At 42.7% G+C, this 26,762-nt stretch overlaps 1 protein-coding gene and 1 pseudogene across 2 annotated transcripts in view; both read left to right on the plus strand.

Annotated features, from left to right (window-relative positions):
* The window catches only part of LOC149251678 (glutathione gamma-glutamylcysteinyltransferase 1-like), a 463,832-nt gene that overhangs the window by 43,969 nt on the left and 393,101 nt on the right, over window positions 1-26,762 (plus strand). For both annotated transcript variants that reach the window (XM_089459519.1, XM_089459520.1), the window contains exon 3: window positions 10,978-11,216. In XM_089459519.1, the coding sequence (XP_089315645.1) occupies window positions 10,978-11,216 (239 nt within the window). The remainder of the gene's footprint in view (window positions 1-10,977; window positions 11,217-26,762) is intronic.
* Window positions 12,551-21,983, plus strand: LOC149251679 (DNA topoisomerase 1 alpha-like; annotated as a pseudogene).

The following is a 26,762-nucleotide window of genomic DNA, read 5'->3' on the forward strand; positions in this document are numbered from 1 at the left end:
AAATCATGAGAAATTAGTCAGTTACGACTACCTCTCATGGAAATGGTCATACGTTTGAATGACTTACTTAACGCAGTTGAATCCCAAAAATGATAATATAATGCACTGCGTAAATCCCCCATACTTAAGCTTTCATTTGTCAAGGAAAAGACTACAAGGCCCCTTCCTTTGACTCTTTTTGTGATTCTTTAATAAGAGAACAAGAAAAACTCTTACACCTTGGTCTTCTTAATCTTGGAAACTCTTCCACGAAAGCGTTAGCCGCCCAACAGCAACCAAATTCAAAGAATCCTAAGAAGTCATATCCTCAAAAGAATGGTCCTAAACCAACTCAGCCTCAAAATGAAAGATCATTTCAGCAAAATGATAAGACCAATAAAAACAAATGGAAGAAGACTGATAGACATTGTAACTTTTGTAATCGAGATGGCCACTTAGAATCTAAATGCTTTAAGAAGATGGAAGCCTTGGAAGCCGCAATGAAGAAACATAACATCCATGTGGAGCATACTTCAACTTCAACTTCCGGAATGGCACTTTCTGCATGTCGTTGTCAATCATCTCAGTCTAGTTATGCATTAAATGTATCTTCTTCCTCTCCTTCTCATGAGTGGCTCATTGATTCTGGAGCCTCTTATCACATGGCCAAAAACCAAGCCATGTTTTCTTCTTTAAATGATTGTAACACCAAAAATATATATGTTGGTGATGATAGATCTCTTAATGTTGTCGGGACTGGAACTGTTCATCTAGACAGTGGTCAGTTTAATGATGTATTATATGTTCCAACCTTATCCTGCAACCTTCTATCTGTATATCAGATAACTCATTCAGGTGTCAATCGATCGACCCTTCTTCATCTGATATGACCTCATCTGGTTCTCGAGCATCATTCTTCTCTGCACAGAAGTATGCTGGTACAGGTTCTTGAGAGCCTCCCACATCTCAATTGCCGTTTCCTTCTCGGCTATATGTGGTACCACATGATCCTTGACCCCGTCAAGGATAATGCACTTGGCCCTCACCATTGCCTCTTTGTACTTGTCATTATCATTGGGGTCGATTGGGATAACTACTACCTTTAAGGCGAAGTTCTTGGCACGATTCCTGTTAAGCACTGATAAGATTCTAGCCTTCCAAACTGTGAAGTTTGATGCTCCGTCCAGGCTATCCTGGTCTTTTACCCTGTGTAGTGCCATGACGCTCCTCTACTTCCCTCCTGGAATTTCTCTGTTCGACTCCTCTGAGTCTCTACTTCCCGTCTGGAATTTCTCTTCCAGACTCCCTCTGGGTCCTGATTTCCCTCTTGGAAATCCTTTTGTCGCTTATTGAGATGCCCCCTACTTTGATCGTCTTGTGCAACTGCACTGCTGATCCGGGTTCCTCGGTTAGAAACCCTCAGTAACAACTCCTCTGGCCCTGCTCTGTCAGGTACTGTTCTGACTGCAGTACCTCACCAGCTCCACTCTACAGTATTTCTACAGCCTTCTAGACTCCAGCAACTACCTCTCTATGAACTGCTTCAACCCCTCTCTGCCTCACACTCTCTCTGCATCACCCCAGATGGGTCTGTGTCAACCCTGGGATGCCTTGCGTCAGCCCTCTGGCCCTTTGCGTTAGCAACGGTGGCTTCTCTGGGGCTCTGCGTAACTCTCAACTTCTTTTGTGTGGCTCTAGCTAGCTCTGCGTCACACTTGGCTTTTGCGTTGCTAGAAACAACTTCTATCACCTCGGGACCACTGTTCTCTGTTGCTATTGCTCCACTCGGCTGATGTCTTTTAGTTGTCCCGTGATCTGCAATCAATCTCTGATACCATGTTGAAGTTTCTAATTTTACTTAGTTTAGAACCCTTCATGCACCTTTTCTGATTTATTCCTACCTACTTGTTATTTTTCTTTAACAAATATTTTATAAAGTAAATACTGAAAATAAACACCAGTGCATGCTCAACATATTACAAATGAGCAACGAAAAGAAACAAGAACAAACACACCACATGACACCATTATTTTTGGACCAATGTCCTTGGAAAAACCCAATGCGGGAAAACTTGTGCAGCTATCTGAGGGTTTTCTTATTAAGCAATATCAGAGTACAATCTGGGTGCTGAAATTGGCCTACCCAGCAGAGAATTTCCTTTGCAGCTATATCTCACAGTTTGAGAGAAATCTCCTGGCTGAAACCCTGGAAAATCCTTCCGCCAGTGCTTCAGCACAAAACTGCTCCTGCAACCCCAGCGTCTGCCCAATCTGGACTGCGCCAGCCCCTCTTTGTCTCACGCTGGCCCTGCGTCAACCTTTCTTGGCTTGCGTCAGCCCCAGGAGGTCCTGCATCAGCGCTGGGAGCCTCTGCGTCAGCTACACTGGCCCCTCTGGTGCTCTGCGCAACACTTGGCTGCCATTGCATGGCCTTGCGTGAGCCCTTGCTGGCTCTGCGTCACTCTCCTTGGCTGCTGCGCTGCTCTCCCGACACAATCTCTGCCTTCTCTGTTTCTCTGTACTCAATGCCTCTCAGCTTCTCTCCCGATCACTGATTCTATCTCTCTTAGCAAACCCCGCTCTAGAGAATAGAATGACTGATCATCTCTTGTACTCCTCCAAGTGACCCTCAAGCCTTCTCTTATACTTTTCCTGTTGACATATCAACGACCGAGATTAAGTCCCTAATCATCGGCTACGATTAGATCTGGCTTGATCCATGTCTTTTGGACCACTCTAACATAGATTCATATTAATACACATTAATATTTTATTTTCCCTAAGTTTAGACTTAGGGACTCCATTAAAAATATTAATTATTTTAATATCTCCTGATCTGTTTAGAATCTACCCAAACCCTTTCCGGGTATTGGATATCTCACGTGCCCCAACCTCTCCACCAAATTTCGTGGCTAGAGCACATCCAATGCTACCCTAAATCAACAGTGTACCCCACGAAAATCCTTCCGACGCTTCTCCAAGGCTGTGTCAGCCCTGCTAGCCTCTACGTAGTTTTGGAACCCTCTGCGTCAGCGCTTTGCCTCTCTGCGTCAGCTCTCTGGCCTTCTGTGTCACCTACGCAGGCCCCTCAGCCTCTGCGTGCGTTACCCACGCAGATCCCTCAGCCTCTGCGCAGTCTCTGGCTGGCTCTAGGTAGCCTCCTCAATCATTGCGTTGGTCCTCTGGCACTATCTCTGCCACTCTGTTATGTACTCACTGCCCCTCGCTGCAACTCAGGTCACTTGTTCGATTTCTCTTAGCAAACCCCACTCCAGAAAATCGAATTGACTGATAAATCTTGGTGTATCTCCAATTGACCCTCAAGCCTCCTCTTATACTTTTCCTGTTGAGTCTTCAACAACAGAGATTAAGTCCATAATCAACGACTAAGATTAGATTTGGCTTGATCCATGTCATTTAGAACCTTCTCACCCAGTTTTATATTAATACCCATTAATATTTTAATTTTCCTAAGTTTAGACTTAGGAACTCCATTAAAAATATTAATTATTTTAATATCTCTCTAACCAGGTGGAATTTCCCCAAACCATTTCTGGGTCTTGGAGATCTCCTGTGCTTTAGCCTATCCACCAAATTTCATGGCTAGAGCACATCCGATGCTACCACAAATCAACACTCCATCTTAGCGAGAAATGTGCTCTAGTAATGCTCCTCTACTGAACATCAGACTGATTCTCCAGCATCGGTACCTGTGTTGATGCTGGGCCTGCTGCCCTACATTCACTGCATTGCTGCCTCCTGTATTGCTGCCCATGGATCTGCCATTGCAACTGCTACATCTGTACTGTAGCTCCCTCTCAACATGCTGCATCATGCTACCTATAACACTACCACTGCTAACTGCTGCATTGCAACTCAGTTACCGAGAAGTAACTGATCTACCCAAATACTGGCATTCTTGTTAGTCCGGAAGCCTCCTGATGTTGAAGCTACCTTTGCTGCTATTTGGTGCTCCCTCTGCTGTCTCTGCGCTGTTGCAACCATCTTTGTGCCTCTCGCACTGCTACAACCTCCACTGTGCATCTCGCATTACTGCAAACACCTCTGTGCATCTCGCACCGCTGCGACCCCCACGGCACTGCTACAGATCCCAACACTCTAGCACTCCCTTGTCGCTCCATCCACATCTTGCTTTTACCGACATCTGTCATCCTGCTACTATCATTCGGGGCTCCCGTAGTCGGATATGATCCAAGAGTTTGGGTACCTCAAGGATCCTGCCTCTCATCTTCTGTAGTCCTCCTGACTACAGCTCGATGTCACCCCACCTCTTCTTTAGAGGTGCTTGAGCACTCATGGCATAATCGTCATTCGTCTCGACTTCTTTCTCCGCCTTAGCTGAAGCTGCCTTGGAGTCAGAAGCCTCTCCCTTATTCTTCTTCCTGGGACACTGGGTTGCATAATGACCTAGCTCCCCACAATGGAAGCACTTTACCTTGGAGATGTCCTTCTTCTTCCTCTTCCCCTGCTGTCCTGCAGATGCCAAAGCCGCATCCTCCTCTTCCTCTTTCTTGATTCGACCTCCTTTGTTGCTACTTCTTGCCTTGGTCAACCGTCTGATCTCTTCTTGGCGAAGAGCTGCCCACATCTCTTCCCATCCTGGAAGATCAACTCTGCCCAAAATGCTTTGGACAAATGTCTCCCAATCCTCAGAGACTGCATTTAGGGCGGTCTTCACCATGAACTCCTGATCCGGTGTGGCCCCTATGGAAGTAAGTTGGTCTCGAATCCCTTGCAACCTACTGAGGTATAGATCTATCTGCTCCCCCTTCTGCATCTGATACAACCACAACTGATTCTCCAACAACATCTTTCTCTGCACGAAAGTGCCCTGATACAATGTCATCAAGGTATCCCACATTTCCTTTGCCGTGTTTTTCTCGGAAATATGCGGTACTACATGATCCTTGACCCCATCAAGGATTATGCACTTTGCCTTCGCCATTGCATCCTCATACCTTTCATTATCAGCTAGGTCAACTGGGATAGCCACGGTTCTCAAGGCGAAGCCCTTGATACAATGTCTATCTAGAACAGACAGGATCCTGGCCTTCCAGATGACAAAGTTGGAGGCCCCGTCCAACTTGTCCTGATCCCTCAATCCATTGATTGCCATCTCCGCCCCTTTTCTGGACACCTTTTGAGTCTCGACTTCCCTCCTGGAAGTTCTCTCCTAGATTCCCTCTGAGTCTCGATTTCCCTGGATTTCTTGGCTAGAAATCCATCAAGGCAGCGATCCCCTCTACCTTAGTTCTGTCCTGTTAGGTATTGTTCTGCTTCGACAGCAACAACACCCCACCAGCTTCCTAATCCACAATGTGCCCACAATTCCCTATGCCCCAGCAACTAAAGAAACTGAGCCTTTCGGCTCTGCGCAATCTGGCAAAGGCTGAATCACTCCTCTGGCCAACTGCGTCAAGCCTACCTGACTGAGTAGGATGACGTGGCTCTTCGTGATCTTCTTCTTTCTCTCTCTGCCTCTACGCTGGCCCTCTCTCAGGCTTGAAATGATGAGGCAGACCCTCTGCGTCACTTTCTCTCTACTGCTTTCTGCTTAGGAGCAGCTCTCTCTCTCGGGACAGCTGCTACTGCTGCAAATATTTCTGATTATGCTGACGTCTTCAGTCCTCCTGTGATCTGCAATGCTCTAATACCATGTTGAATTTTCTAAGTCTGACACGTCAGAAATTCCTACTACATTATCTGGTTTATTTCACCTACTTGTTTATTCCTTAACAAGTTATTTAACTATATAAACACTGAAAATAAACACAAATGTAGTCTCAACTCATATACAAATCATCAACTGAAATAATAGATAAACACACAAGGGACACTGTTATTTTTGGACAATCGTCCCCGAAAAAACGCAATGCGAGAAAACCGGTGTAGTAGTTCTAAGGGTTTTTATTATTAAGCAGCTTTCTTAAGTACAACTAGGGTGCCAAACTGGCTCACCCAACAGAGATTTCTACACGGCAGTAATACCTCTTCTCGGAAGCAGATATTCAGCTTCTCAGCACTAGTCTGCCCCACGAAAATCCTTTCGGTGCTTCTCCAAGGCTCTGCGTCAGCCCTGCTAGCCTCTGCGTAGCTCTGGAACCCTCTGCATCAGCCCTCTGCCTCTCTGCATTAGCTCTTTGGCCTTCTGCGTCATCCACGCAGGCCCCTCAGCCTCTGCGCAGTCTGGCTGGCTCTGGGTAGCCTCCTCAATCACTGCGCTGAACCTCTGGCACTATCTTTGCCTGTCTGTTATGTACTCACTGCGCCTCGCTGCAACTCAGATCACTTGTTCGGTTTCTCTCAGCAAACTTCGCTCCAAAAAATTGAACTGACTGATCAATCTCAGTGTATCTCCAACTGACCCTCAAGCCTCCTCTTATGTTGAAGCTTCTAAGTCTACCAGTTAGAAACCCTCCATGCACTTTACTGATTTATTCCTACCGACTTCTTCTGTTAATTAACAAGTTATTTACCATGTAAATACTGAAAATAAATACAAGTGCATGCTCAACACATTACAGATCATCAACTGAAGGAAATAAAAGCAAGCACACAAATGACACCGTTATTTTTGGACTAATGTCCCTGAAAAAACCCAATGCGGGAAAACCGGTGCAGCTATCTGAGGGTTTTATTATTAAGCAACTCTTTTCTGAGTACACTGGGTGCCAAACTAGCTAACCCGACAGAGATAAAAAATCTGGTAGTAATACCTCTCTTTGGAAGCAGGTATTCGGAAAGCCTGCTCCACGAAATCCCTCTCCAACACAATTTAAAGCTCAGCATCAGCCCTGTTGGCCTCTGCGTCAGCCTGAAACCTTCTGCGTTAGCCTACTGAGGCTCTGCACAACCTCTCTAGCTCTCTGCATCACTCTTGCAGCCTCTGCATGGATGACGCATGCCCTTCTGGCTCTGCGTAGTCTCTGCTACCTCTGCTTGGCTCTCTCTGGCTTTGCATCTGCCTCTCTCTGCTTCCGCGCTGGTCTCTCGACACTATCCTTGCCTCTTTGCCTCGTACTCATTGCCCCTCGCTGCAACTGATCACTGATTCTATCTCTCTTAGCAAACCGCGCTCTAGAGAATAGAATGATTGATCACTCTAGTGTATTCTCCAAGTGACCCTCAAGCCTCCTCTTATACTTTTCTTGTTGACATGTCAATGACTGAGATTAAGTCCCTAATCGACGACTAAGATTAGATCTGGCTTGATCCATGTCCTTTGGACCATTCTAACACAATTTTACATTAATTCATATTAATATTTTAATTTCCCTAAGTTTAGACTTAGGGATTTCATTAAAAATATTAATTATTTTAATATCTCCCAAACTGTTTAGAATCTGCCCAAACCCTTTCTGGGTATTGGAGATCTTATGTGCCCTAACCTCTCCACCAAATTTCGTGGCTAGAGCACATCCGATGCTACCCCAAATCAACACTCCCTCTTAGCGAGGACTGTGCTCTAGCAATACTCCTTACTGAGTATCACCCTGATCATCTGGCATCGGTCCCTGTGCTGATGTTAGGCCTGTTTCCCATCATCATCTGCACTACTGCATCCTATGTTGCATCTCCCTCTGCATTCGTGCTACTGCCCATGGCCCTGCCACTGCCATTGTTGCATCTGCACTGCATCTCCTCTCATCATGTTGCATCGTGCTGCCCATAGCACTACCACTGCTAACTGCTACACTGCAACTCAATTACTGAGAAGTAAGTAACTGATCTCCCAACTCTGACTTCTTTGTCAGGCTAGAGTACTCCTGATGCTGAAGCTCTCTCTGCCGCTGACAAGTGCTCCCTCTCTGACCTCTGCACTGCTGCAACAACTCCCTGCATCTCGCACCGTTGCACACCTCTTTGTGCCATTCTGCACTGTTGCAACAACCATGTGCATTTCGCACTGTTGCAACCTGCTAACCTCCTGTTGTCCCGGGAATTTTGCATTGTAGCTCTCTCGCCTCTTCATCCGCATCCATCTCTACCCACATCCGCCAGTCCTGCTGCTCCTCTTCGGGGCTCTCGCAGCATGGTCTAATCCAAGAGGCTGGGTACCTCGAGGAACTTGCCCCTCATCGCCTGTAGTTTGTTTGACTGCAGCTCGATGTCTCCCCACTTCCGCTCAGGTGGCGTGTGTGCACTCATGGCACAATCATCGTCTGTCTCCACTTCCTTCTCTACCCTTGCTGGTGCTGCCTTGGTCTCAAAGGCCTCTCCTTTGTTTTTCTTCCTTGGACACTGGGTCGCATAATGATCCAGCGCCCCACAGTGGAAGCATTTGACCTTGGAGAGGTCCTTCTTCCGTTTCTCTTGGTTTCCCTCAGATGCTAGGGCAACATTGTCCTCCTCCTTGAATTTGATCCCCTTGCCGCTGCTTCTCGCCTTGCTTAGCCTTTTGATCTCTTCTTGGTGAAGAGCCGCGCACATTTCCTCCCAATGTGGAAGGGTTACTCTGCCCAGTGTACTTTGGATAAATACCTCCTAATCTTCTGAGACTGCATTCGGGGTTCTCACCATCAATTCCTAATCTGGCGTTACTCCTATGGAAGTCAGTTGATCCTGGATCTCATTCAGTCGACCGAGGAAGGTGTCGATCGTTTCTCCCTTCTTCATCTGGTATGACCGCAATTGATTTTCTAGTAACATCCTTCTCTGCACAAAAGTATGTTGGTACAATTTCTTTAGGGCCTCCCACATCTCATTTGCCGTTTCCTTCTTGGCAATGTGTGGTACTACATTGTCCTTGACCTTGTCAAGAATGATGCTCTTGGTCGTTGCCATTGCCTCCTCGTACTTGTCGTTATCAGCTGGGTCAACTGGGATCGCTATCGTCCTCAAGGCGAAGTGCTTGACACAATTTCTGTCAAGTACGGATAAGATTCTGGCCTTCCAGACTGCGAAGTTTGAGTCTCTGTCCAGTTTGTCCTGATCTCTTACTCCGTGTAGTGCCATGCTGCTCTTCAACTTCCCTCCTGGAAGTTCTTGATGTGATTCCCCTTGAGCCTTGATTTCCCTCCTAGAATCCCTTCTGTCGGTGTCAAGATGCCCCCTACTCTGATCGTCTGTGCAACTGCACCACTGATCCGGATTTCTCGGCTAGAAACCCTCGGTAGCAACTACCTCCTCCTTGGCCTTGCCCTGTTAGGTATTGTTCTGACTACAGTACCTCACCAGTGCCACTCTGCAACTTACCCACAGCCTCCTAAACCCCACCAATCTGAAGGTGAGAACTCCTAGGCTCTGCGCAGTCTCGGCACCGACAAACTAGCTCCCTCAGCCAACTGCGTCAGCCCTCCTGGCCTCTGCGTGGCTCTGCGTGAGCTTGTCTTTGCCTCCTTCAGCATCTGCGTAGCCTCTTCTTGGCCCCGAACTTGATGACGCAAGCACTGCGTCTTCCCTTCCTTGCTGCTAGGAACAACTTCTGTCATTCGGGACAATTGTTTTTTGCTGCTGCTGCTCCGCTGATGTCCTTAGTTCTCCTATGATTTGCAACCTCCCTCAGATACCATGTTGAAGTTTCTAAGTCTACCAGTTAGAAACCCTCCATGCACTTTACTGATTTATTCTTACCTACTTGTTCTGTTAATTAACATGTTATTTACCATGTAAACACTGAAAATAAATACAAGTGCATGCTCAACACATTTCAGATCATCAACTGAAGGAAACAGAAACAAGCACACCAATGACACCGTTATTTTTGGACTAATGTCCCTGGAAAAACCCAATGCAGGAAAACCGGTGCAGTTATCTGAGGGTTTTATTATTAAGCAGCTCTTTTCAGAGTACACTGGGTGCCAAATTGGCTATCCCGACAGAGATAAAAAATCTGGCAGCAATACCTCTCTTCAGAAGAAGGTATTCGGAAAGCCTGCTCCATGAAATCCCTCTCCAACACAATCTGAAGCTCAGCGTCAGCCTACTGAGGCTTTGTGCAACCTCTCTGGCTCTCTTTGTCACTCCTGCAGCCTTTCCATGGATGACGCAGGCCCTTCTGGCTTTGCGCTGTCTCTGCTGCCTCTGCGTTGTTCCCTCTAGCTTTGCGTCTACCTTTCTCTGCTTCTGCACTGGTCTCTTGGCACTGTCCTTGCCTCTCTGCCTCGTACTCACTGCCCTTCGCTGCAACTGATCACTAATTCTGTCTCTCTTAGCAAGCCCCGCTCTAGAGAATAGAATGACTGATCACTCTAGTGTATTCTCCAAGTGACCCTCAAGCCTCCTCTTATACTTTTCTCGTTGACATATCAATGGCCGAGATTAAGTCCCTAATCGACGACTAAGATTAAATCTGGCTTGATCCATGTCTTTTGGACCATTCTAACATAGTTTTATATTAATTCACATTAATATTTTAATTTCCCTAAGTTTAGACTTAGGGACTTCATTAAAAATATTATTTATTTTAGTATCTCTCAAACTGTTTAGAATCTGGCCAAACCCTTTCTCGGTATTGAAGATCTCATGTGCCCTAACCTCTCCACCAAATTTTGTCGCTAAAGCACATCCGATGCTACCCCAAATCAACATTTTATATTTTTCCTATTGAGTCTTCAACGGCCGAGATTAAGTCCCTAATCAACGGCTAAGATTAGATTTAGCTTGATCCATGTCATTTAGAACCTTCTCACTCAGATTTATATTAATACCCATTAATATTTTAATTTTCCTAAGTTTAGACTTAGGAACTCCATTAAAAATATTAATTATTTTAATATCTCTCTAAATGGGTGGAATTTCTCCTGGGTCTTGGAGATTTCATGTGCTTTAGCCTATCCAACAAATTTCATGGCTATAGCACATCTGATGCTACTACAAATCAACATTTTCCTGTTGTCATATTATTGTAACATGAAACTATGCTACACTTTTCTCAACTATGAGAGTCTCATACTCATCACTTAATATTCTTCATTGTCTACTAACTTCCTAAAAGTTTCATTCTTGTTAAAAGAAAAATTTTAAATGGTTTTTCAGGGCCATGGCGCTGGTTTGATGAATCTATGCTTGACTGCTGTGAACCTTTGGAAAAGGTGAAAGTTGATGGTATCACATTTGGGAAAGTTGCATGCCTAGCTAACTGTGCAGGAGCGAAGGTTGAAGCGTTACACAGTAATCAAAGTTCCCTTGATGAGTTCCGGAGATTTCTGAAAAGGTGTGCTTCCTCTGAAGATTGCCATGTGATTGCATCTTATCATAGAGCTCCATTAAAGCAGGTTTGTTTTTGTGTACTTTATATTGTTCCAGCACATTAATTTGTAGCTAGATTGTATTCAAACGCTTTATGCTCTTTCATGCATTTTACAGATTATATGTATAATTGATGATTCGAAGTTAGAATTCAAATTATGACTGCCATTGGTTTCCTTGTGTTCAGAAATAAACAGTTAATACTTCATGTCTATTAGAATGTCTAATTTTCTGTAACCTTCGGTTATTTGATTCTCTTTGTTTCTGAACCTCCTTTTTACATATTGATCACCCAGACAGCCATATAATATTTTAGCTGTAATGACAATTTATTAGGCTCGTGCATTGCAAATATGTTTAGATAGCATGGTCAAACTAACTTTAGATCAATTTCTAGTTGTGCTTTTCTCCCTAGGCTTTATACAATTATTTTTAAATTGTGGTTTATGCATGCATTCTGGTTTATGCCAGCATTTTTATTTGTATTCGTTAGTTGCTATAGCAGTGCTGTACTTCTATAGTTCAAAATAGATGTTTTAGTTGGAAGAAATATTTCATTTTCTTCTACCTTGTCTCCTTCCTAGATGATGGTAATATGTCTCGCTCGTTCATTAACATTACTTTCTTCAATCTTGTGATTCACTAGTTCCCATTTGTCTGTAATAATTAGTATGCTTTCTTTTCTGTTTCTTATTTGACTCAACAACTGTACAAATTCTCCTAATAGATAATTATCATTAGTTATTCTAAGTGAGTTTGACTTTCTTCCATGAGCAGGGAATGTTGTCTTTTCCATTCACCTAGATCCTGATTGAATAGTTGGCCTCATATATCTCTGTGTGTATGTTATATCCTTGTGAAAGGAAAACATGGTCCCAATGGATGGTGTTGTAATGGCCCTTTCTGGGAATAGAAGTCAGGAGACAATTAATTTAATTATTTAATGTGATCTCTAAGATGATATTGAGTAATTAAATTAAAAGTGATTATTAATTGAGTTTTAATTAATTAAGGAATAAAACCTTATGAAGTCACTTTATTAAAAGGAAAAAAAAGACCCATGGAGCATGGTGTTATGAATATAATTCATAACAAAATAAAATAAATATAAATAATGTAAATAATAAAAAATCAAAATAACGATTGTGTTAAATAGTCCTTAAGTGAAAAGGCATGTCTAAAAGTGATGCTCAATCATGAAAGGACACCTACTAGGTATATACACAGGGTCTTATTGTAACATTCAATCATCCTTGTACATTTATATATCTTAATAAAATATTATTTACAAAGTACATTTGTGTATTTTACATTTTAGTCAAGAAGCTATAAGTTTTGTTGCTTCAGCGGTATCAGAGCCATGCGAGTCTTTGAATGTTATCCGCCGCACAATACGCTGTTAAGTTTTCGGCCTGAATTCATTGAGCAGTTTAGTAAAATTCAAGAAGCATTTCAGCGATTAGAAAAATCATGTGCAGAAGTTACAACACATCTAAAGGAAATCGATAATAAGGAAGATGATAACGATAGTGAAGAAATGAAACAAGGTGAAGCATGAGAAGAAGATTTTGATCAGAATGATCATAATGGAAATGAAGATGTAATAGATAATGATGAAGGTGAAAATGATATCGATGAAGACTATGTAAGTCAAGATGATGATCCAGATGAAGATGTTGTGGATGAGGACTATCTTGAAAAACAAGAAGATGAACAATATCATAACAATGATGAAAATTGTGAAGAAGACATTGATGATTCTAAAGATGGCAAACCTTTAAGTCATGATGTAGGAATTTACAGGGTAAATTCCTTAGATAGAACACCAAAGAACACCGCTCACAAACAGATCACAGATCGGTACACCAGTGTTCTTGACGTGGTTAAAACCCTCTAAGAGGGAAACAGTCCACGGTCCGAGCCAACGCGGCCACTTCAGGCAATTTATTAATGTAAAAGAAAGAAAATTTACATAAGCTTCTCTCATGAACGGTCACCTTACAAATGACCCTCCATGCTCTTTAAATAGAGATCATGGACCAATCGGGTGTTAAGCCATGGATCAAGTGTTGGTAATATCGAGGAGAGAATGAACCGTTGGATCATTTCATGTCTAGAACATATCGTGACCGTCCGATTGTAAGTTAAAAAAAACACATAGCAAAGAAACACACTTTACCTAACTATACACTAGACCAAGTTATACTTGACTATTTCCTATGTGTCTAAATATCCTAACACATGAGGAGTCTATATTGCGAAAAGGAGCTACAAAAAACACAATGGCCAGAGTGTTAATCTAGGTTGTCATTGATGTCAATATGGCACTAGCTGAGATGGAAAATATTGTTGAGATGCCTGGTTCCAAATGATGATGTCATAACTCTTGTTTCATAAGAATGTCATCAATTATGTCAAGTCACTAATGAAGAAGTCTTAAGAAGTGCCAAGTGCCAAGTATTTAGAAGCCCTTAATGACATATGGAGCACTGCATTTGATGATGTCATATTCTTGATGAATGACCACAATTGATGATGGCACTTGATGAGGTATTGATAACATGGTTGGAGATCATTTGATGGTTGGAAGATTATTTTGGAGTTATCCTAATGATGCTGCACTATGACTGCACTAGTATATCATGACATCGTTCATGCGTCATGCTACATGGATGTTGCACTCCTACATAATGACTCTATGATCCTATGATGACATTGATAACAATGAAGAAGCCAAAGAATGAAGAAGCCATGCTGTCCCAAACATTCCTCATGCTGTCCCAAACTTTTTATGCATAAAATTTAAGGACAGTCACGAAGAAAAATTATTTTGGACACCTTGGAAGCATCCTTTGAAAATGGATCCTAGACCATCTTAAAGAGGGATTTTTCCTCTTTCTAACGAGCCTTTATTTGCCCCGAAACTCCCAATAGTTTGTGAGATATTGAATTTTTAAGTTAAGGAAATTATTCCTGGCAGTGAGCCGACCTACATTCAGTCATACAAGTCGGCCTCACTTCAAATAGACGTGTCCCTTCAGTTATAAACAAAATCTCTATAAATAGACATTTAAACACTTCATTTGATCAACAATTCAGGCAAGAATCCAGAGATATGAAGTACAAGAGAAGACGGAAGGTCGAGGAGAACAAGGAGACTATTGTTTAGGACGAGAAAAAAGTATAATTCTGTTTGGGCATAAAATTGTGGTCGAAACTGCCTTAGCTGCTGGGGTCGAAGCTCTCGTAGTTGACGTGGTCGAAGTTGCCGTGGTGGAAGCTGCCGTAGTCGCTGTGGTCGAAGCTGCCGTGGTTGGCGTGGTTGAGGCTGTCGTGGTGGAAGTTGTCATAGTTGTCATGGTCAAAGTGTTGATTTATTGGGATTGGACAAATAGAGCTTGTTGAAGGCTTCTCTTGAGAATAAAATAGGGTAGAGTTGGAGAACTTTGTGAAGCAGCATATTGAAGATTTGTGGAGATCATTGAAGACCATGATGCATTGAAGCCATTATGAGGTGACCTTGAAGAAGTTTTGTTTGGGTAACATGAAGAGCAGTGGTGACACCTTCATGTGAAGAACAAGGTTGACATCGATGATGTGATGTGGAGACTAAGTGAAGCCGTAGCTGAAGATTGATAGGGCTTGTTGAAGAAAACATTGGGAGGCGTGAAGTATAACCAAACATACCTTGACAAGGTGAAGCTATAGGGTTGGAGCCCTTGGGGTTGTTGCCTTGGAAAGTCTAGTGCTTGGCAAATATAGGATTGGTGTCCTTGGAGTTGGTGCTTCTAAACTCAAGGTTGGTGCCTTGGATAAGATAGGGTTGGAGCCCTAGAGGATCAGAGTCCTTAAGAAACCAGGTCGGAGCCTAAACCAGATATAGAGTTGGAGCCCTTGAGGTTGGTGCCTCAAAATTGACAAGGTTGGAGCCTTGGAAGTCCAAGTCGGTGCTTGGCAAATACAGGTTGGAGCCTAGGAGATTGAAGATCGGTGTTTTCACCTAGGGTTGGAGCCCTACATATATTGTACTTGATTTATTGAAGAAATTAATAAAAACATTTATTCTTATTGTTCATTTTGTGTTCTAAATATAAGTGATCTAACTGGTAAAAGTAACAATTGAAAAGAAATACTGATTCACCCCTCTCAGTATTTCGAACAATTGGTATCAGAGCCAGTACCTTTAGTCAAGGCCTAACAGCTTGAAGGTTGATCATTAGAACACAAATGGCGAAGCCAAGGAAGAAAGTCTCCAATCCTCCTAAAGATGTGTCTCCCTCAACCACCGAAATTGAAGTCAATCAATTTATGAAGGCTCCATTGTTCAATGGAAATTTTGATATATGGGAGGCAAGAATGAGGAATTTCTTAAAGACTCAAGGCATTGAAGTTTGGAAATCGGTGATTGTTGATAGCATGATGGATGGAGAATCCAAGGAACATAATACAAGAGCAATGAAAGCAATCTTGAATGGGCTACCTGATTCTATGAAGGCCAATTTTGAAAAATGTTCATTAGCAAAAGGCATATGGGATAAAATTCATGATCTTCACTCAAAAGGAGCATTGACAATGATCTCTAGTCAAGAAAATGATGGAAAACAAGAAGGAAATCCAGAGCCCATCAAGGAAGGTGAAGATAAGAGTGATAACATCAAGGCTAAAGAAGACCTAGAAGATGAAGAGAATGAAAAAGATTTTGAAGAAGATCTCCTCACTAAACTTATGGCTACCATGGAAGAGATTAACAATTTGAAAAAGGAAAATGAGGAACTTAAGAAGAAAGTGCAAGTTGGTGACCAGGACAAGACAAGGAAGGAAGTTGACCTTGTCAAGCTTCAAGTACAAGAAAGAGATGAGGAGCTCACCAAGATTAAAGAAGAATTTTATCGAAACAAGAGAAAGCGTCATGTAGAAGTCATATCCATGACAAATCAATTGGATAAGGCAAAGAAACGGGGAGATACCTTGTCAAGCCACCTTGAACAAAAGCACAAAATCTTGAACAAACTTGAAGCAGAGATTGGTCAATACAAGGAAGAGGTCTCCTCCCCTAGATCTCAACTAGAAGAAGTATGGAAACAAGCACAAGGAGCTGAGAAGGTTATGGAAGGTTTGAAATTCATAAAAGGACAAGTTGATGAAGCTGAAAAGGAGAGAAACACCATGATATGCCAACTAGAAGAAAAGGATGATGACATCACCAAGTTAAAATCAGAAATCACTTCTCTTAAGGCCCAATTGTGTGAAGCAACCAATATGATGGAAGAAATGAAGAAGCAACTAGTTATGAAAGATGATGATTGTGAAAAGTTGAAAGGAGAAATTGTGTTTCTTAAAAAGGAAGTTGACTTGCTGAATAAGAACTTGAAAAGCTCTCAAACCCTAGATGACATCTTAAATCATCAAAGGTCTCCCCTTGATAAATCAGGGCTTGGCTATGTAGGTGAATCCTCAAGTGAGAATGATGCAAACCCTAATGCTTCAAACAACAAGGATGTGACGAAGCTAGGAAGAAATGTTGATGCTCCCAGTTCCAACAAAGGCAAGGAAAAGAGTCAAGACAACTATGGAAGAAACCTTCCTCCAAGAAGAAATGCAGATGGTGTCAAGGATACAAGAAGAAATGGTTATCATCAAAGGATCCCAAGGCAAAAAGACTTCAGAAGTACATAAAGGAAACCTTCTTCTCCCAGGTACCAAAGTATATTTCTTGGTTATTGCTATTCTTGTACAAACTTTGGGCGCATGGCAAAAGATTGCAGGGCATCTTACATAGATAATTATAATGTTCCCTATCAATATCCGAGAAGCAATTTTGCAAGAAGTCATGAATTCTTTTTCATGATCAACATAGAGTGCTTCAAGTGTCATAACATTGGACATATGGCACGTAATTGTAACTTGACTTGGGCACCTACTCAAGATAGAATTATGCCAGAAAAGAAATTTACACAAGTATGGAGAAGGAAGCAAATACAATATGAAAATCTCTTGAACTCTCTAGCCAACAACACATGTTGTTGACCTGATCTTCTACAATTTAAGCATTTGATGGGGAAACTCTGCCAAAAGGAATACCATGCATATAGTTAGGGGGAGCTTATGATGATTAGGCATTCTTACAGAAGCCATTCGTGAATGAGTCTTATGAAATCCTTGATGAGATATATGGACAATCATTCTTTGATAGATCATCTCTCAGGAACACACCTTGAAGAATATAGCCCTTTTTCATTCGATGGATTATTATTGAAGATCTCTTCCACTTGATCATTAGCAGGTAATCTTTCATGAGGGGGAGTTGGTTCATCACATGAAGGAATTTAAGCACATCTATCATGGACCACATTGCCAGAAAGAAGAGCACCATGACAGGGGGAGTAACATACCTATGAAGAACTACTATTTGTAAAGAAAAGAAGCTTGACAGGGGGAGTACTTGGGCACCCCGTTTGCCATTGATGTCAAAGGGGGAGAGAATGTTGAAAGGGAAAGAATATTGCCATCAATGACAAAGGGGGAGATTGTTAATCTAGGTTGTCATTGATGTCAATATGGCACTAGATGAGATGGAAAATATTGTTGAGATGCCTGGTTCCAAATGATGATGTCATAACTCTTGTTTCATAAGAATGTCATCAATTAATATGTCAAGTCACTAATGAAGAAGTCTTAAGAAGTGCCAAGTGCCAAGTATTTAGAAGCCCTTGATGACATATGGAGGACTACATTTGATGATGTCATATTCTTGATGAATGACCACAATTGATGATGGCACTTGATGAGGTCTTGATAACATGGTTGGAGATCATTTGATGGTTGGAAGATTATTTTGGAGTTATCCTAATGATGTTGCACTATGACTGCACTAGTATATCATGACATTGTTCATGCGTCATGCTACATGGATGTTGCACTCCTACATAATGACTCTATGATCCTATGATGACATTGATAACAATGAAGAAGCCACGCTGTCCCAAACATTCCTCATGCTGTCCCAAACTTTTTATGCATAAAATTTAAGGACAGTCACAAAGAAAAATTATTTTGGACACCTTGGAGGCATCCTTTGAAAATGGATCCTAGACCATCTTAAAGAGGATTTTTTCCTCTTTCTAACGAGCCTTTATTTGCCTCGAAACTCCCAATAGTTTGTGAGATATTGAATTTTTAAGTTAAGGAAATTATTCCTAGCAGTGAGCCGACCTACATTCAGTCATACAAGTTGGCCTCACTTCAAATAGACATGTCCCTTCAGTTATAAACGAAATCTCTATAAATAGACGTCTAAACACTTCATTTTGATCAACAATTCAGGCAAGAATTCACAGATACGAAGTACAAGAGAAGACAAAAGGCAAAGGAGAACAAGGAGACTATTGTTTACGATGAGAAAAAAGGATAATTCTGTTTGGGCATAAAATCGTGGTCGAAGCTGCCGTAGTTGCCGTGGTCGACGCTGCCGTAGTTGCCGTGGTTGAAGCTGTCGTAGTTGTCGTCGTTGAGGCTGTCGTGGTCGAAGTTGTCATAGTTGTTGTGGTTGAAGTGTTGATTTATTGGGATTGGACAAATAGAGCTTGTTGAAGTCTTCTCTTGAGAACAAAATAGGGCAGAGTTGGAGAACTTTGTGAAGCAACATATTGAAGATTTGTGGAGATCATTGAAGACCATGATGCATTGAAGCCATTATGAGGTGACCTTGAAGAAGTTTTGTTTGGGTAACATGAAGAGCAGTGGTGACACCTTCATGTGAAGAACAAGGTTGTCATTGATGATGTGACATGGAGACTAAGTGAAGGCGTAGCTAAAGATTGATAGGGCTTGTTGAAGAAAACATTGGGAGTCGTGAAGTATAACCAAAGATACCTTGACAAAGTGAAGCTATAGGGTTGGAGCCCTTGGAGTTGGTGCCATGGAAAGTCTAGATTGGTGCTTGGAAAATATAGGATTGGTGTCCTTGGAGTTGGTGCTCCTAAACTTAAGCTTGGTGCCTTGGATAAGATAGGGTTGGAGCCCTAGAGGATCAAAGTCCTCAAGAAACCAGGTCAGAGCTTGAACCAGATATAGGGTTGGAGCCCTTGAGGTTGGTGCCTCAAAATTGACAAGGTTGGAGCCTTGGAAGTCCAAGTCGGTGCTTGGCAAATACAGGGTGGACCTTGGGAGATTGAAGATCGGTGTCTTCACCTAGGGTTGGAGCCCTACATATATTGTACTTGATTTATTGAAGAAATTAGTAAAAATATTTATTCTTATTGTTCATTTTGTATTCTAAATATAAGTGATCTAACTGGTAAAAGTAACAATTGAAAAGAAATACTGATTCACCCCCCTCTTAGTATTTCCAACATAGAGATTCAAAAAAAAGTTGCAATTTGCTGCCTACTAGCAAATGTATTCAGCCTAAAGAATCAATGCAAATAGAGTCTGAGAAGTCTGAGAATGATTCAGATGATGATGTTCCCTTGCGTATGAGGTTTCAAGTAAAACAATCGGCAAAACCACCCAGTGAAGGTTCCCCTATGCATGGTGTTGACTCTGAGGATGAAAATCCTTTAGCGTTAAGACACAAACCAAAATCTCCCAATGAAAGTTCCCTCATGGATAGTGATGACTCTGAAGATGAGAAACCTTTATCAACAAGAGACAATCTAAAACAAGACAATACAGGTTCCGTTATGGATAGTGATGTAAATAATGTAGCACTAAAGAACAAACCAAATGGATTGGTTAAGAAACAAAAAAATGGAAAAACTCAATCTGTTAAAATTGAAATTAATTCCAAGAAGAAACCTTCAGATTAGTGGTATAAGAGTCTAAGCTCTCCAGTCACCAAAATGGCCAAGTCATCAGGGGTATCACCAGAACCCAAAGTGAAAGCAGAACCAGAGGTTAAGGGAGAGGTTGATGAATTTAGTGATGATGAGGATGGAATTCCTATTGCTCAGCGCATGAAGAAAGAACAAATGGCAAAGCCATCACCTCCTTTAGCAAAGCTACCTTCCTCAATCGAAAAAGTTGTCAAGGAAGAGAGGACGGAGAAGATTAAGATAAATCCCGATGATTATATTGAAAATGAGGATGATATTCCAATTACACAACACTTGAAGAAAACTGAATTGCCAAAGCCATCACCTTGTTTAGCAAAGCCATCACCTTCTTTAGCAAAGCCATCGCCTTCTATAGCAAAGCCAAAGGATTTCAAGAAGAAGGTGCTGCCAGTTAAGAGCATAACAAGCAGTGCAAAAAAAATTGAAACGGGGGAAATTGCCTCCTAGATCTGGAGAAGGTCAAAGGATTTCAAGAAGAAGGTGCTACCAGTTAAGAGCATAACAAGTAGTGAAAAAAAATTGAAATGGGGGAAATTGCCTCCTAGATCTGGAGAAGGTCAAAAGTGGACAACTTTGCAGCACAATGGAGTGATTTTCCCTCCGCCTTACAAGCCTCATGGAGTTAAGTTGCTTTACAATGGCAAACCAGTTGATCTAACTCCTAAAGAAGAGGAGGTTGCCATTATGTTTGCTGTCATGAAGGACACTAACTATGCAACAAAGCCGAAATTCATAGAGAACTTTTGGCATGATTGGAAGAAAATTCTTAGGCCAAAGCATGTTATTCAAAAGTTTGAACTCTGCGATTTTACACCAATTTATGATTGGCATCTCAGGGAAAAAGAGAAGAAGAAACAAATGAGTGCAGAGGAAAAGAAAGCTTTGAAAGAAGAAAAACTAAAGCAAGAGGAAAAATACACATGGGCAATTGTTGATGGAGTGAAAGAGAAGGTTTGCAATTTTAGAGTTGAGCCCCCAAGATTATTCTGTGGCCGTGGAGAGCATCCTAAGATGGGTAAATTGAAGAAGAGAATTTATGCAGAGGATAGTACAATTAATATTTGGTCAAAGGCTCCGATTCCGGAGTGTACAATACCTGGCCACATGTGGAAAGAGGTTAGACATGATAACTTTGTCACGTGGTTGGCTTTTTAAAATGACCCAATCAATCCAAAGCAATTCAAATATGTATTCTTAGCTGCGAGTAGTTCTTTGAAAGGTCAAAGTGACAAGGAAAAGTACGAGAAAGCAAGAATGTTGAAGGAGTAGATAGATAACATTCGAGAAACATATACAAGACATTTTAAAGCAAAGGATGAAACCAAGAGACAAATTGTTGTGGCAACTTACCCTATTGATAGGCTTGCTCTGAGAGCTGGAAATGAGAAGGATGACGATGAGGCTGATATAGTTGGTTGTTGCACATTAAAAGTGGAGAATGTGCAATTACTTGAACCAAAATCTCTGCAGTTTGACTTCCTAGGTAAGGATTCAATTCAATACTTTAACATAGTTGAGGTAGATGAACGAGTCTACTAGGCGATTGGTGATTTCAAAAAGGGTAAAAGTGGCGGGGATGACTTGTTTGATAAGCTTGACACAAGCAAGCTAAATGCTCATCTTAAGGAAATTATGCCTGGCCTTACAACAAAAGTCTTCCGCACATAGAATGCATCTATCACATTGGATAGGTTGCTTCAGGATACAATTGGTATCATTGCACCAAAGAAGGTTGCTGATTATCAACGTGCAAACAAGGAGGTAGCAATTCTGTGTAACCATCAACGATCTGTCTCAAAGTCACATGGTGCTCAAATGGAAAGACTTGAAGGGAAAATGGTAGAGTTACAGAGCCTGATCAAGGAGCTGCAAATTTGTCTGAATAGAGCAAGAAAAGGGAAGCCACCACTCAATGATGCAGAAGCGAAGCCCATCTTGACCAAGCAACTACAGAGCTGAAGCTCTTATGATCGAAACAACTATAGGGAAAGGAGTGAAAATTCCTAAACTGGAATCCCTACTGTAGCAACTAATGATATTTCTCCTACTTGTTAGATTTACATGAACAAGTTATTTGCAGTTTCCTACAACAAACATTGAAATACATACACTGCAGCCTACACCATTTAAATAATATGCCGAAACAAGACACTAAACAAGAGAAAGATACAAGACAAATGACATAGTTATTTTTAGACAAACGTCCCCGGAAAAAACCAATGCGGGAAAACCGGTGCAACAAATCTGAGGGTTTTTATTATTAAGAAAAAGTTACTTCCGAATACAACCTCTGGATGCCTTGTTGGCAATCTAGTATAGAGAATATCACTTGGTAGAAGAAATTACTGAGATTACCTCACTCTACACTGTGAGTCTCCACTGATCCGATAGCTGAACTAATATGTCCCTGACTACTTCTGCGCTGCCCCTATGCAGTCACTACGTGGGCTTGCGTCGCAGCCTCTAAGGCCCTGTGTGACTTCTTTACTGGATCAATTTGCTCTCAGAAGCTGACTCCATCCCTCCCTTATCATAATGTCAAACCTCCTCTGCAAATTTCAGACCTCTGCGTGGAAGGCTTCTGCGCTGCTTTGCATGGGCCCTGTGTGAACCCTTCCTGGGTCCGTGTCGCCCTCTCTGGGCACTGCACTGTCTCCTCTATGTGTCTCTCTGCTTCTCTGCTGAGTATTCTTGGCCCTGGAGAAGATCCTCTAGTCAAAACTCTCTGTACCCCTCTGCGTGATCACTATGAAATCACTGCGCTGTCTCTAGCTTCAGCATTCGATATGATTGATCAACTCTTTGTGTGCCTTCCAAATGACCCTCAAGCTTCCTTAAATAATCTCCTCGTTCACATTCAACGACCTAGATTAGAAGCAAATCAATGGATAAGATCATTTATGCTCGATCCTAGTTTTCTTCTAGAAGTTACACCCACAGTTAGATTAATACCCATTAATTATTTTAATTTCCTAAGTTTAGACTTAGGGACCCATTAAAAATAATTAATTATTTTAATAAAACTGTCTCCAAGTGGAATTTCCCAAAACGATTTCTGGGTTCTTTCGAATACATGTGCCCAAGTCTCCTTGCAAAATTTGAGACTTAGAGCACATCCAATGCTACCAGAAATCGACACTCCCTCTTAGCGAGGAATGTGCTCTAGCAATGCCTCCCACCAAAGCATCACCCTGGCTTCATAACATTGTCCTCTGTGCTGCTGATGTCTGGCATGTTGTCGACCAACTATTGCGCTACTGCTGCAACTGTATTGCTGCTAACACTGCATCCGTACTACAACCCCCTCTCAAGTGCTGCATCTGTGCTGCTGCTAGCATTGCCATTGCTAACACTTCATCTACACTGTAACTGAGAAACATCCCAAAATCTGAACAAGTGTTCAGCATAGATGCATCTTGATGCTGAAGATCTGACTGCTTCTAGTCCCACGCTATCCCTCTGAAGCCACTGCGCTGCTGTTGCTACTGCACCGTGTCTCCTTGCAGTGCTGCAACTCTGCACTACGCTGCTCAGACATAGCGTTCTAGCCACTGCATCTATCGCTCCAACACTCCTCTGCACCATTTGACGCTTAGTCCATCCTGCTACTACTAATCTGGGCTTCCGTAGCAAGGAGTTGATCCGAGATGTGGGCTCCTTAAGGATCTTGCTCATTTGTAGCTCTTTCGAACTACAACTGTAAATCAACCCAACTCCCTCCTTGAGGTATCTCGGCTGTGATGGAAAACTCCTCCTCGATCTTCGCGAGTACAACCTTCAGATCATGCCTGTCATCTTTTCCCTTCTTCTTGGGAGGACACTGTGTTGCGTTGTGACCCATTTCACCACACCTGAAGCATTTGATCTTCGAGACGTCTTTCTTCTGCCTCTGCTGCTCTTGTTGCCCCTTGGATGTAAGGGTTGCATTCTCTTCCTCCTCCTTGGGCTTCGACTCACTGTCGCTGCTTCCGTCAAGCTTACACTTGACTAGATCTCTCCTCAACTCCTCTTGCTTAAGAGCTGCTCACATCTCATCCCAATTCGGCAAACTCACCCTGCCCAAGATACTCTGGACAAAGACTTGTCATTCTTTTGAGACTGAATCTAGGGCCAGTCTCACCATCTCGGAACCTTGAGGTGTAGACCCCACAACTGTTAACTCGTCCCGGGTCTCCTGAAGCTTTGTGAGAAATGGATCAAATGCGTTCCCCCTTCTGCATCTGTGCAGATCTCAATTTCTGCTGTAAGTACATCTTCCGCGGCTCGAAAGATCCTTGATACAGTGTTGCCAAGGCATCCCACATCTCCTTAGCAGTCCCTCTGCTAGGATTGTGACATACCACGTGATCCTTTACTCCGTCAAGGATCATCCTCTTGGCATTCGCTATTTCTCCCTTGTACTTCTTCAGCTGATCTGGATCCATGGGTTCAACCACCACGCTGTCGCCATAGACTTTGAGAAAATGCTCATCTAGAAGACACAACATCCTTGTCTTCCAGATCTCATAGTTGGATCCCCCATCCAACCTATCCTGATCTCACAGTCCACTCGCTGCCATCTCTGCCACGAAAATGTAGAAATGCTCCTCTCTGTTTCTTACTGCTGCTGCTCGGGCAATAAGAAAATGGACTTCTTGGCGGGAAGTCTACTGAGGAAAAATTCTCACGATGCTTCTCCTGTCTCTTTTGATGATTTTCTGCCCAACAAACTGCCTGCAAAAAAACAATGTCCGACCAGCTCTTTCCTCACGCTAAGGCTTAGCGCTACTCCCTCTAGCATGACAAAATTTTGATTTGGAAGCCTTTCCTCTTTGTCGACTCACTTAGAGAGAGATTTTCCTCGAAAATTCAGCCCTCCTGGCTTGGCTTGCGCAATCCCTTTGGGGATTCGAACTGCTGTCTCCTGCAGCTATTTGACCTCCTTCTCTGCTCAGCGCTGGGTTCTCTAGCACTGCTCTTCTTGTCTCGCCTGCAGCTCCGAGACCATGTGAAAATTCCTAAACCAGAATCCCTACTGCAGCAACTAATGATATTTCTCCTACTTGTTAGATTTACATGAACAAGTTATTTGCAGTTTCCTACGACAAACATTGAAATACATACATTGCAACCTACACCATTTAAATAATATGCCGAAACAAGAAACTGAACAAGAGAAAGATACAACACAAATGACACAGTGATTTTTGGACAAACGTCCCCAGAAAACCCATTGCGGGAAAACCAGTGTAGAGAATCTGAGGGTTTTTATTATTAAGCAGAAGTTATTTCTGAATACAACCTCTCGATGCCTTGCTGGCAATCCAATATAGAGAATATCACTCGGTAGAAGAAATTAGTGAGATTACCTCACTCTACACTGCAAGTCTTGATTGATCTGACAGCGAAACCAACGAGTCCGAGGCTACTTCTGCACTGCCCCTTTGTAGTCACTGCGTGGGCCTGCGTCACAGCCTCTAAGGCCTTATGTCACCACTTTGCTGGATCGATTTTCTCTTAGGAGCTAACTCCAACCCTCCCGGCTCAGAACGTCAAACCTCCTCAACGAATTTCGGACCTTTGTGTGGAAGGCTTTTGTGCTGCTCTACGTGGGCCCTGCGTGAGCCATTCCTGGCTCTGTGTCACCCTATCTGGGCATTGCGCTGCCTCCTCTGTGTGTCTCTCCGCCTCTCTGTGGAGTATTCTTGGCTTCAGAGAAGATCCTCCAACCAAAACTCTCTCTGCCCCTCTTTGCGTGATCACTACGGAATCACTGCGCTGTCTCTAGCTTCAACAATTCGATCTGACTGATGAACTCTATGTCTTCCAAATGACCCTCAAGCTTCCTTAAATAATTTTCTCGTTGACATTCAACGATCCAGATTAAAAGCTAATCAATGGCTAAGATCATTTCTGCTTGATCCTCATCTTCTTGTAGAAGTTACACCCATAGTTACATTAATATTCATTAATTATTTTAATTTCCTAAGTTTAGAACCCGGATGCGGGTGGCAATCAATGTTATTTATGAGGGGCCGCACAGAGCAAGCAGCTGGCCCTGCACCTGGCTGGCGGACGGCCCCCATCGCATGCGCCTCGGGCTGGCAGACACCTTCAAAGGCACGCGAATTGAATCCGCTGTAGAACGGTATGTTGGTCACACAGTTCAGCATTTATGAGCGCCTGGTTCAAGAGCATTTGGGTAAGATTTTATGTATGGCTTCGTTTTTAATTCATGCCATTGTCACTGGTTTATTTCACCTCCGCTCGGAATTCTTCCCGCACCCTTGCCTGGCTCAACGTATTTGGAAGCTCGCCTGGTTAATTGATGTTATTGGGCTCCTCTGCGCTCAAATTCTCACCCGTCAGCTCCGCCTCCTTCCCTTTCTCAGTCAGCCTGTTATCCTAAGTATGCCTCGCCGTCGAGGAATCCCGCGCAGAGGAAGCAACACTGGGAATAGAGGAAGAACCTCTCGGCCTGCTCCGCAGAATGTCATTCCCATTGCATCAGCCTCCCCTTCTTCTCCGCCCCCGGGTCAAGCTGGGTCTCTTTCGCACAATTCTTTTCAGACTACCAGGTTCACCTTCCACAGTAGGCTCAACAGGCCTGTATTGACGGCAAGCATCACAATTATTCTTGTTGAGGAAGAGAGTAATCCTATCAGCTCGGCTCATGCTACTTCCTCTCAATCTCAGGAAGATAGCGTTCTTCAAGGGGAAATGGCCGGGGTGGTGTCTAACACGGACAATATGCAGGAT

This window comes from Pinus tabuliformis, chromosome 7, assembly GCF_031772625.1.
Source record: "Pinus tabuliformis cultivar Carrire ecotype Pingquan chromosome 7, CPIR1, whole genome shotgun sequence".
In the NCBI taxonomy this organism is placed as follows: domain Eukaryota; kingdom Viridiplantae; phylum Streptophyta; class Pinopsida; order Pinales; family Pinaceae; genus Pinus; species Pinus tabuliformis.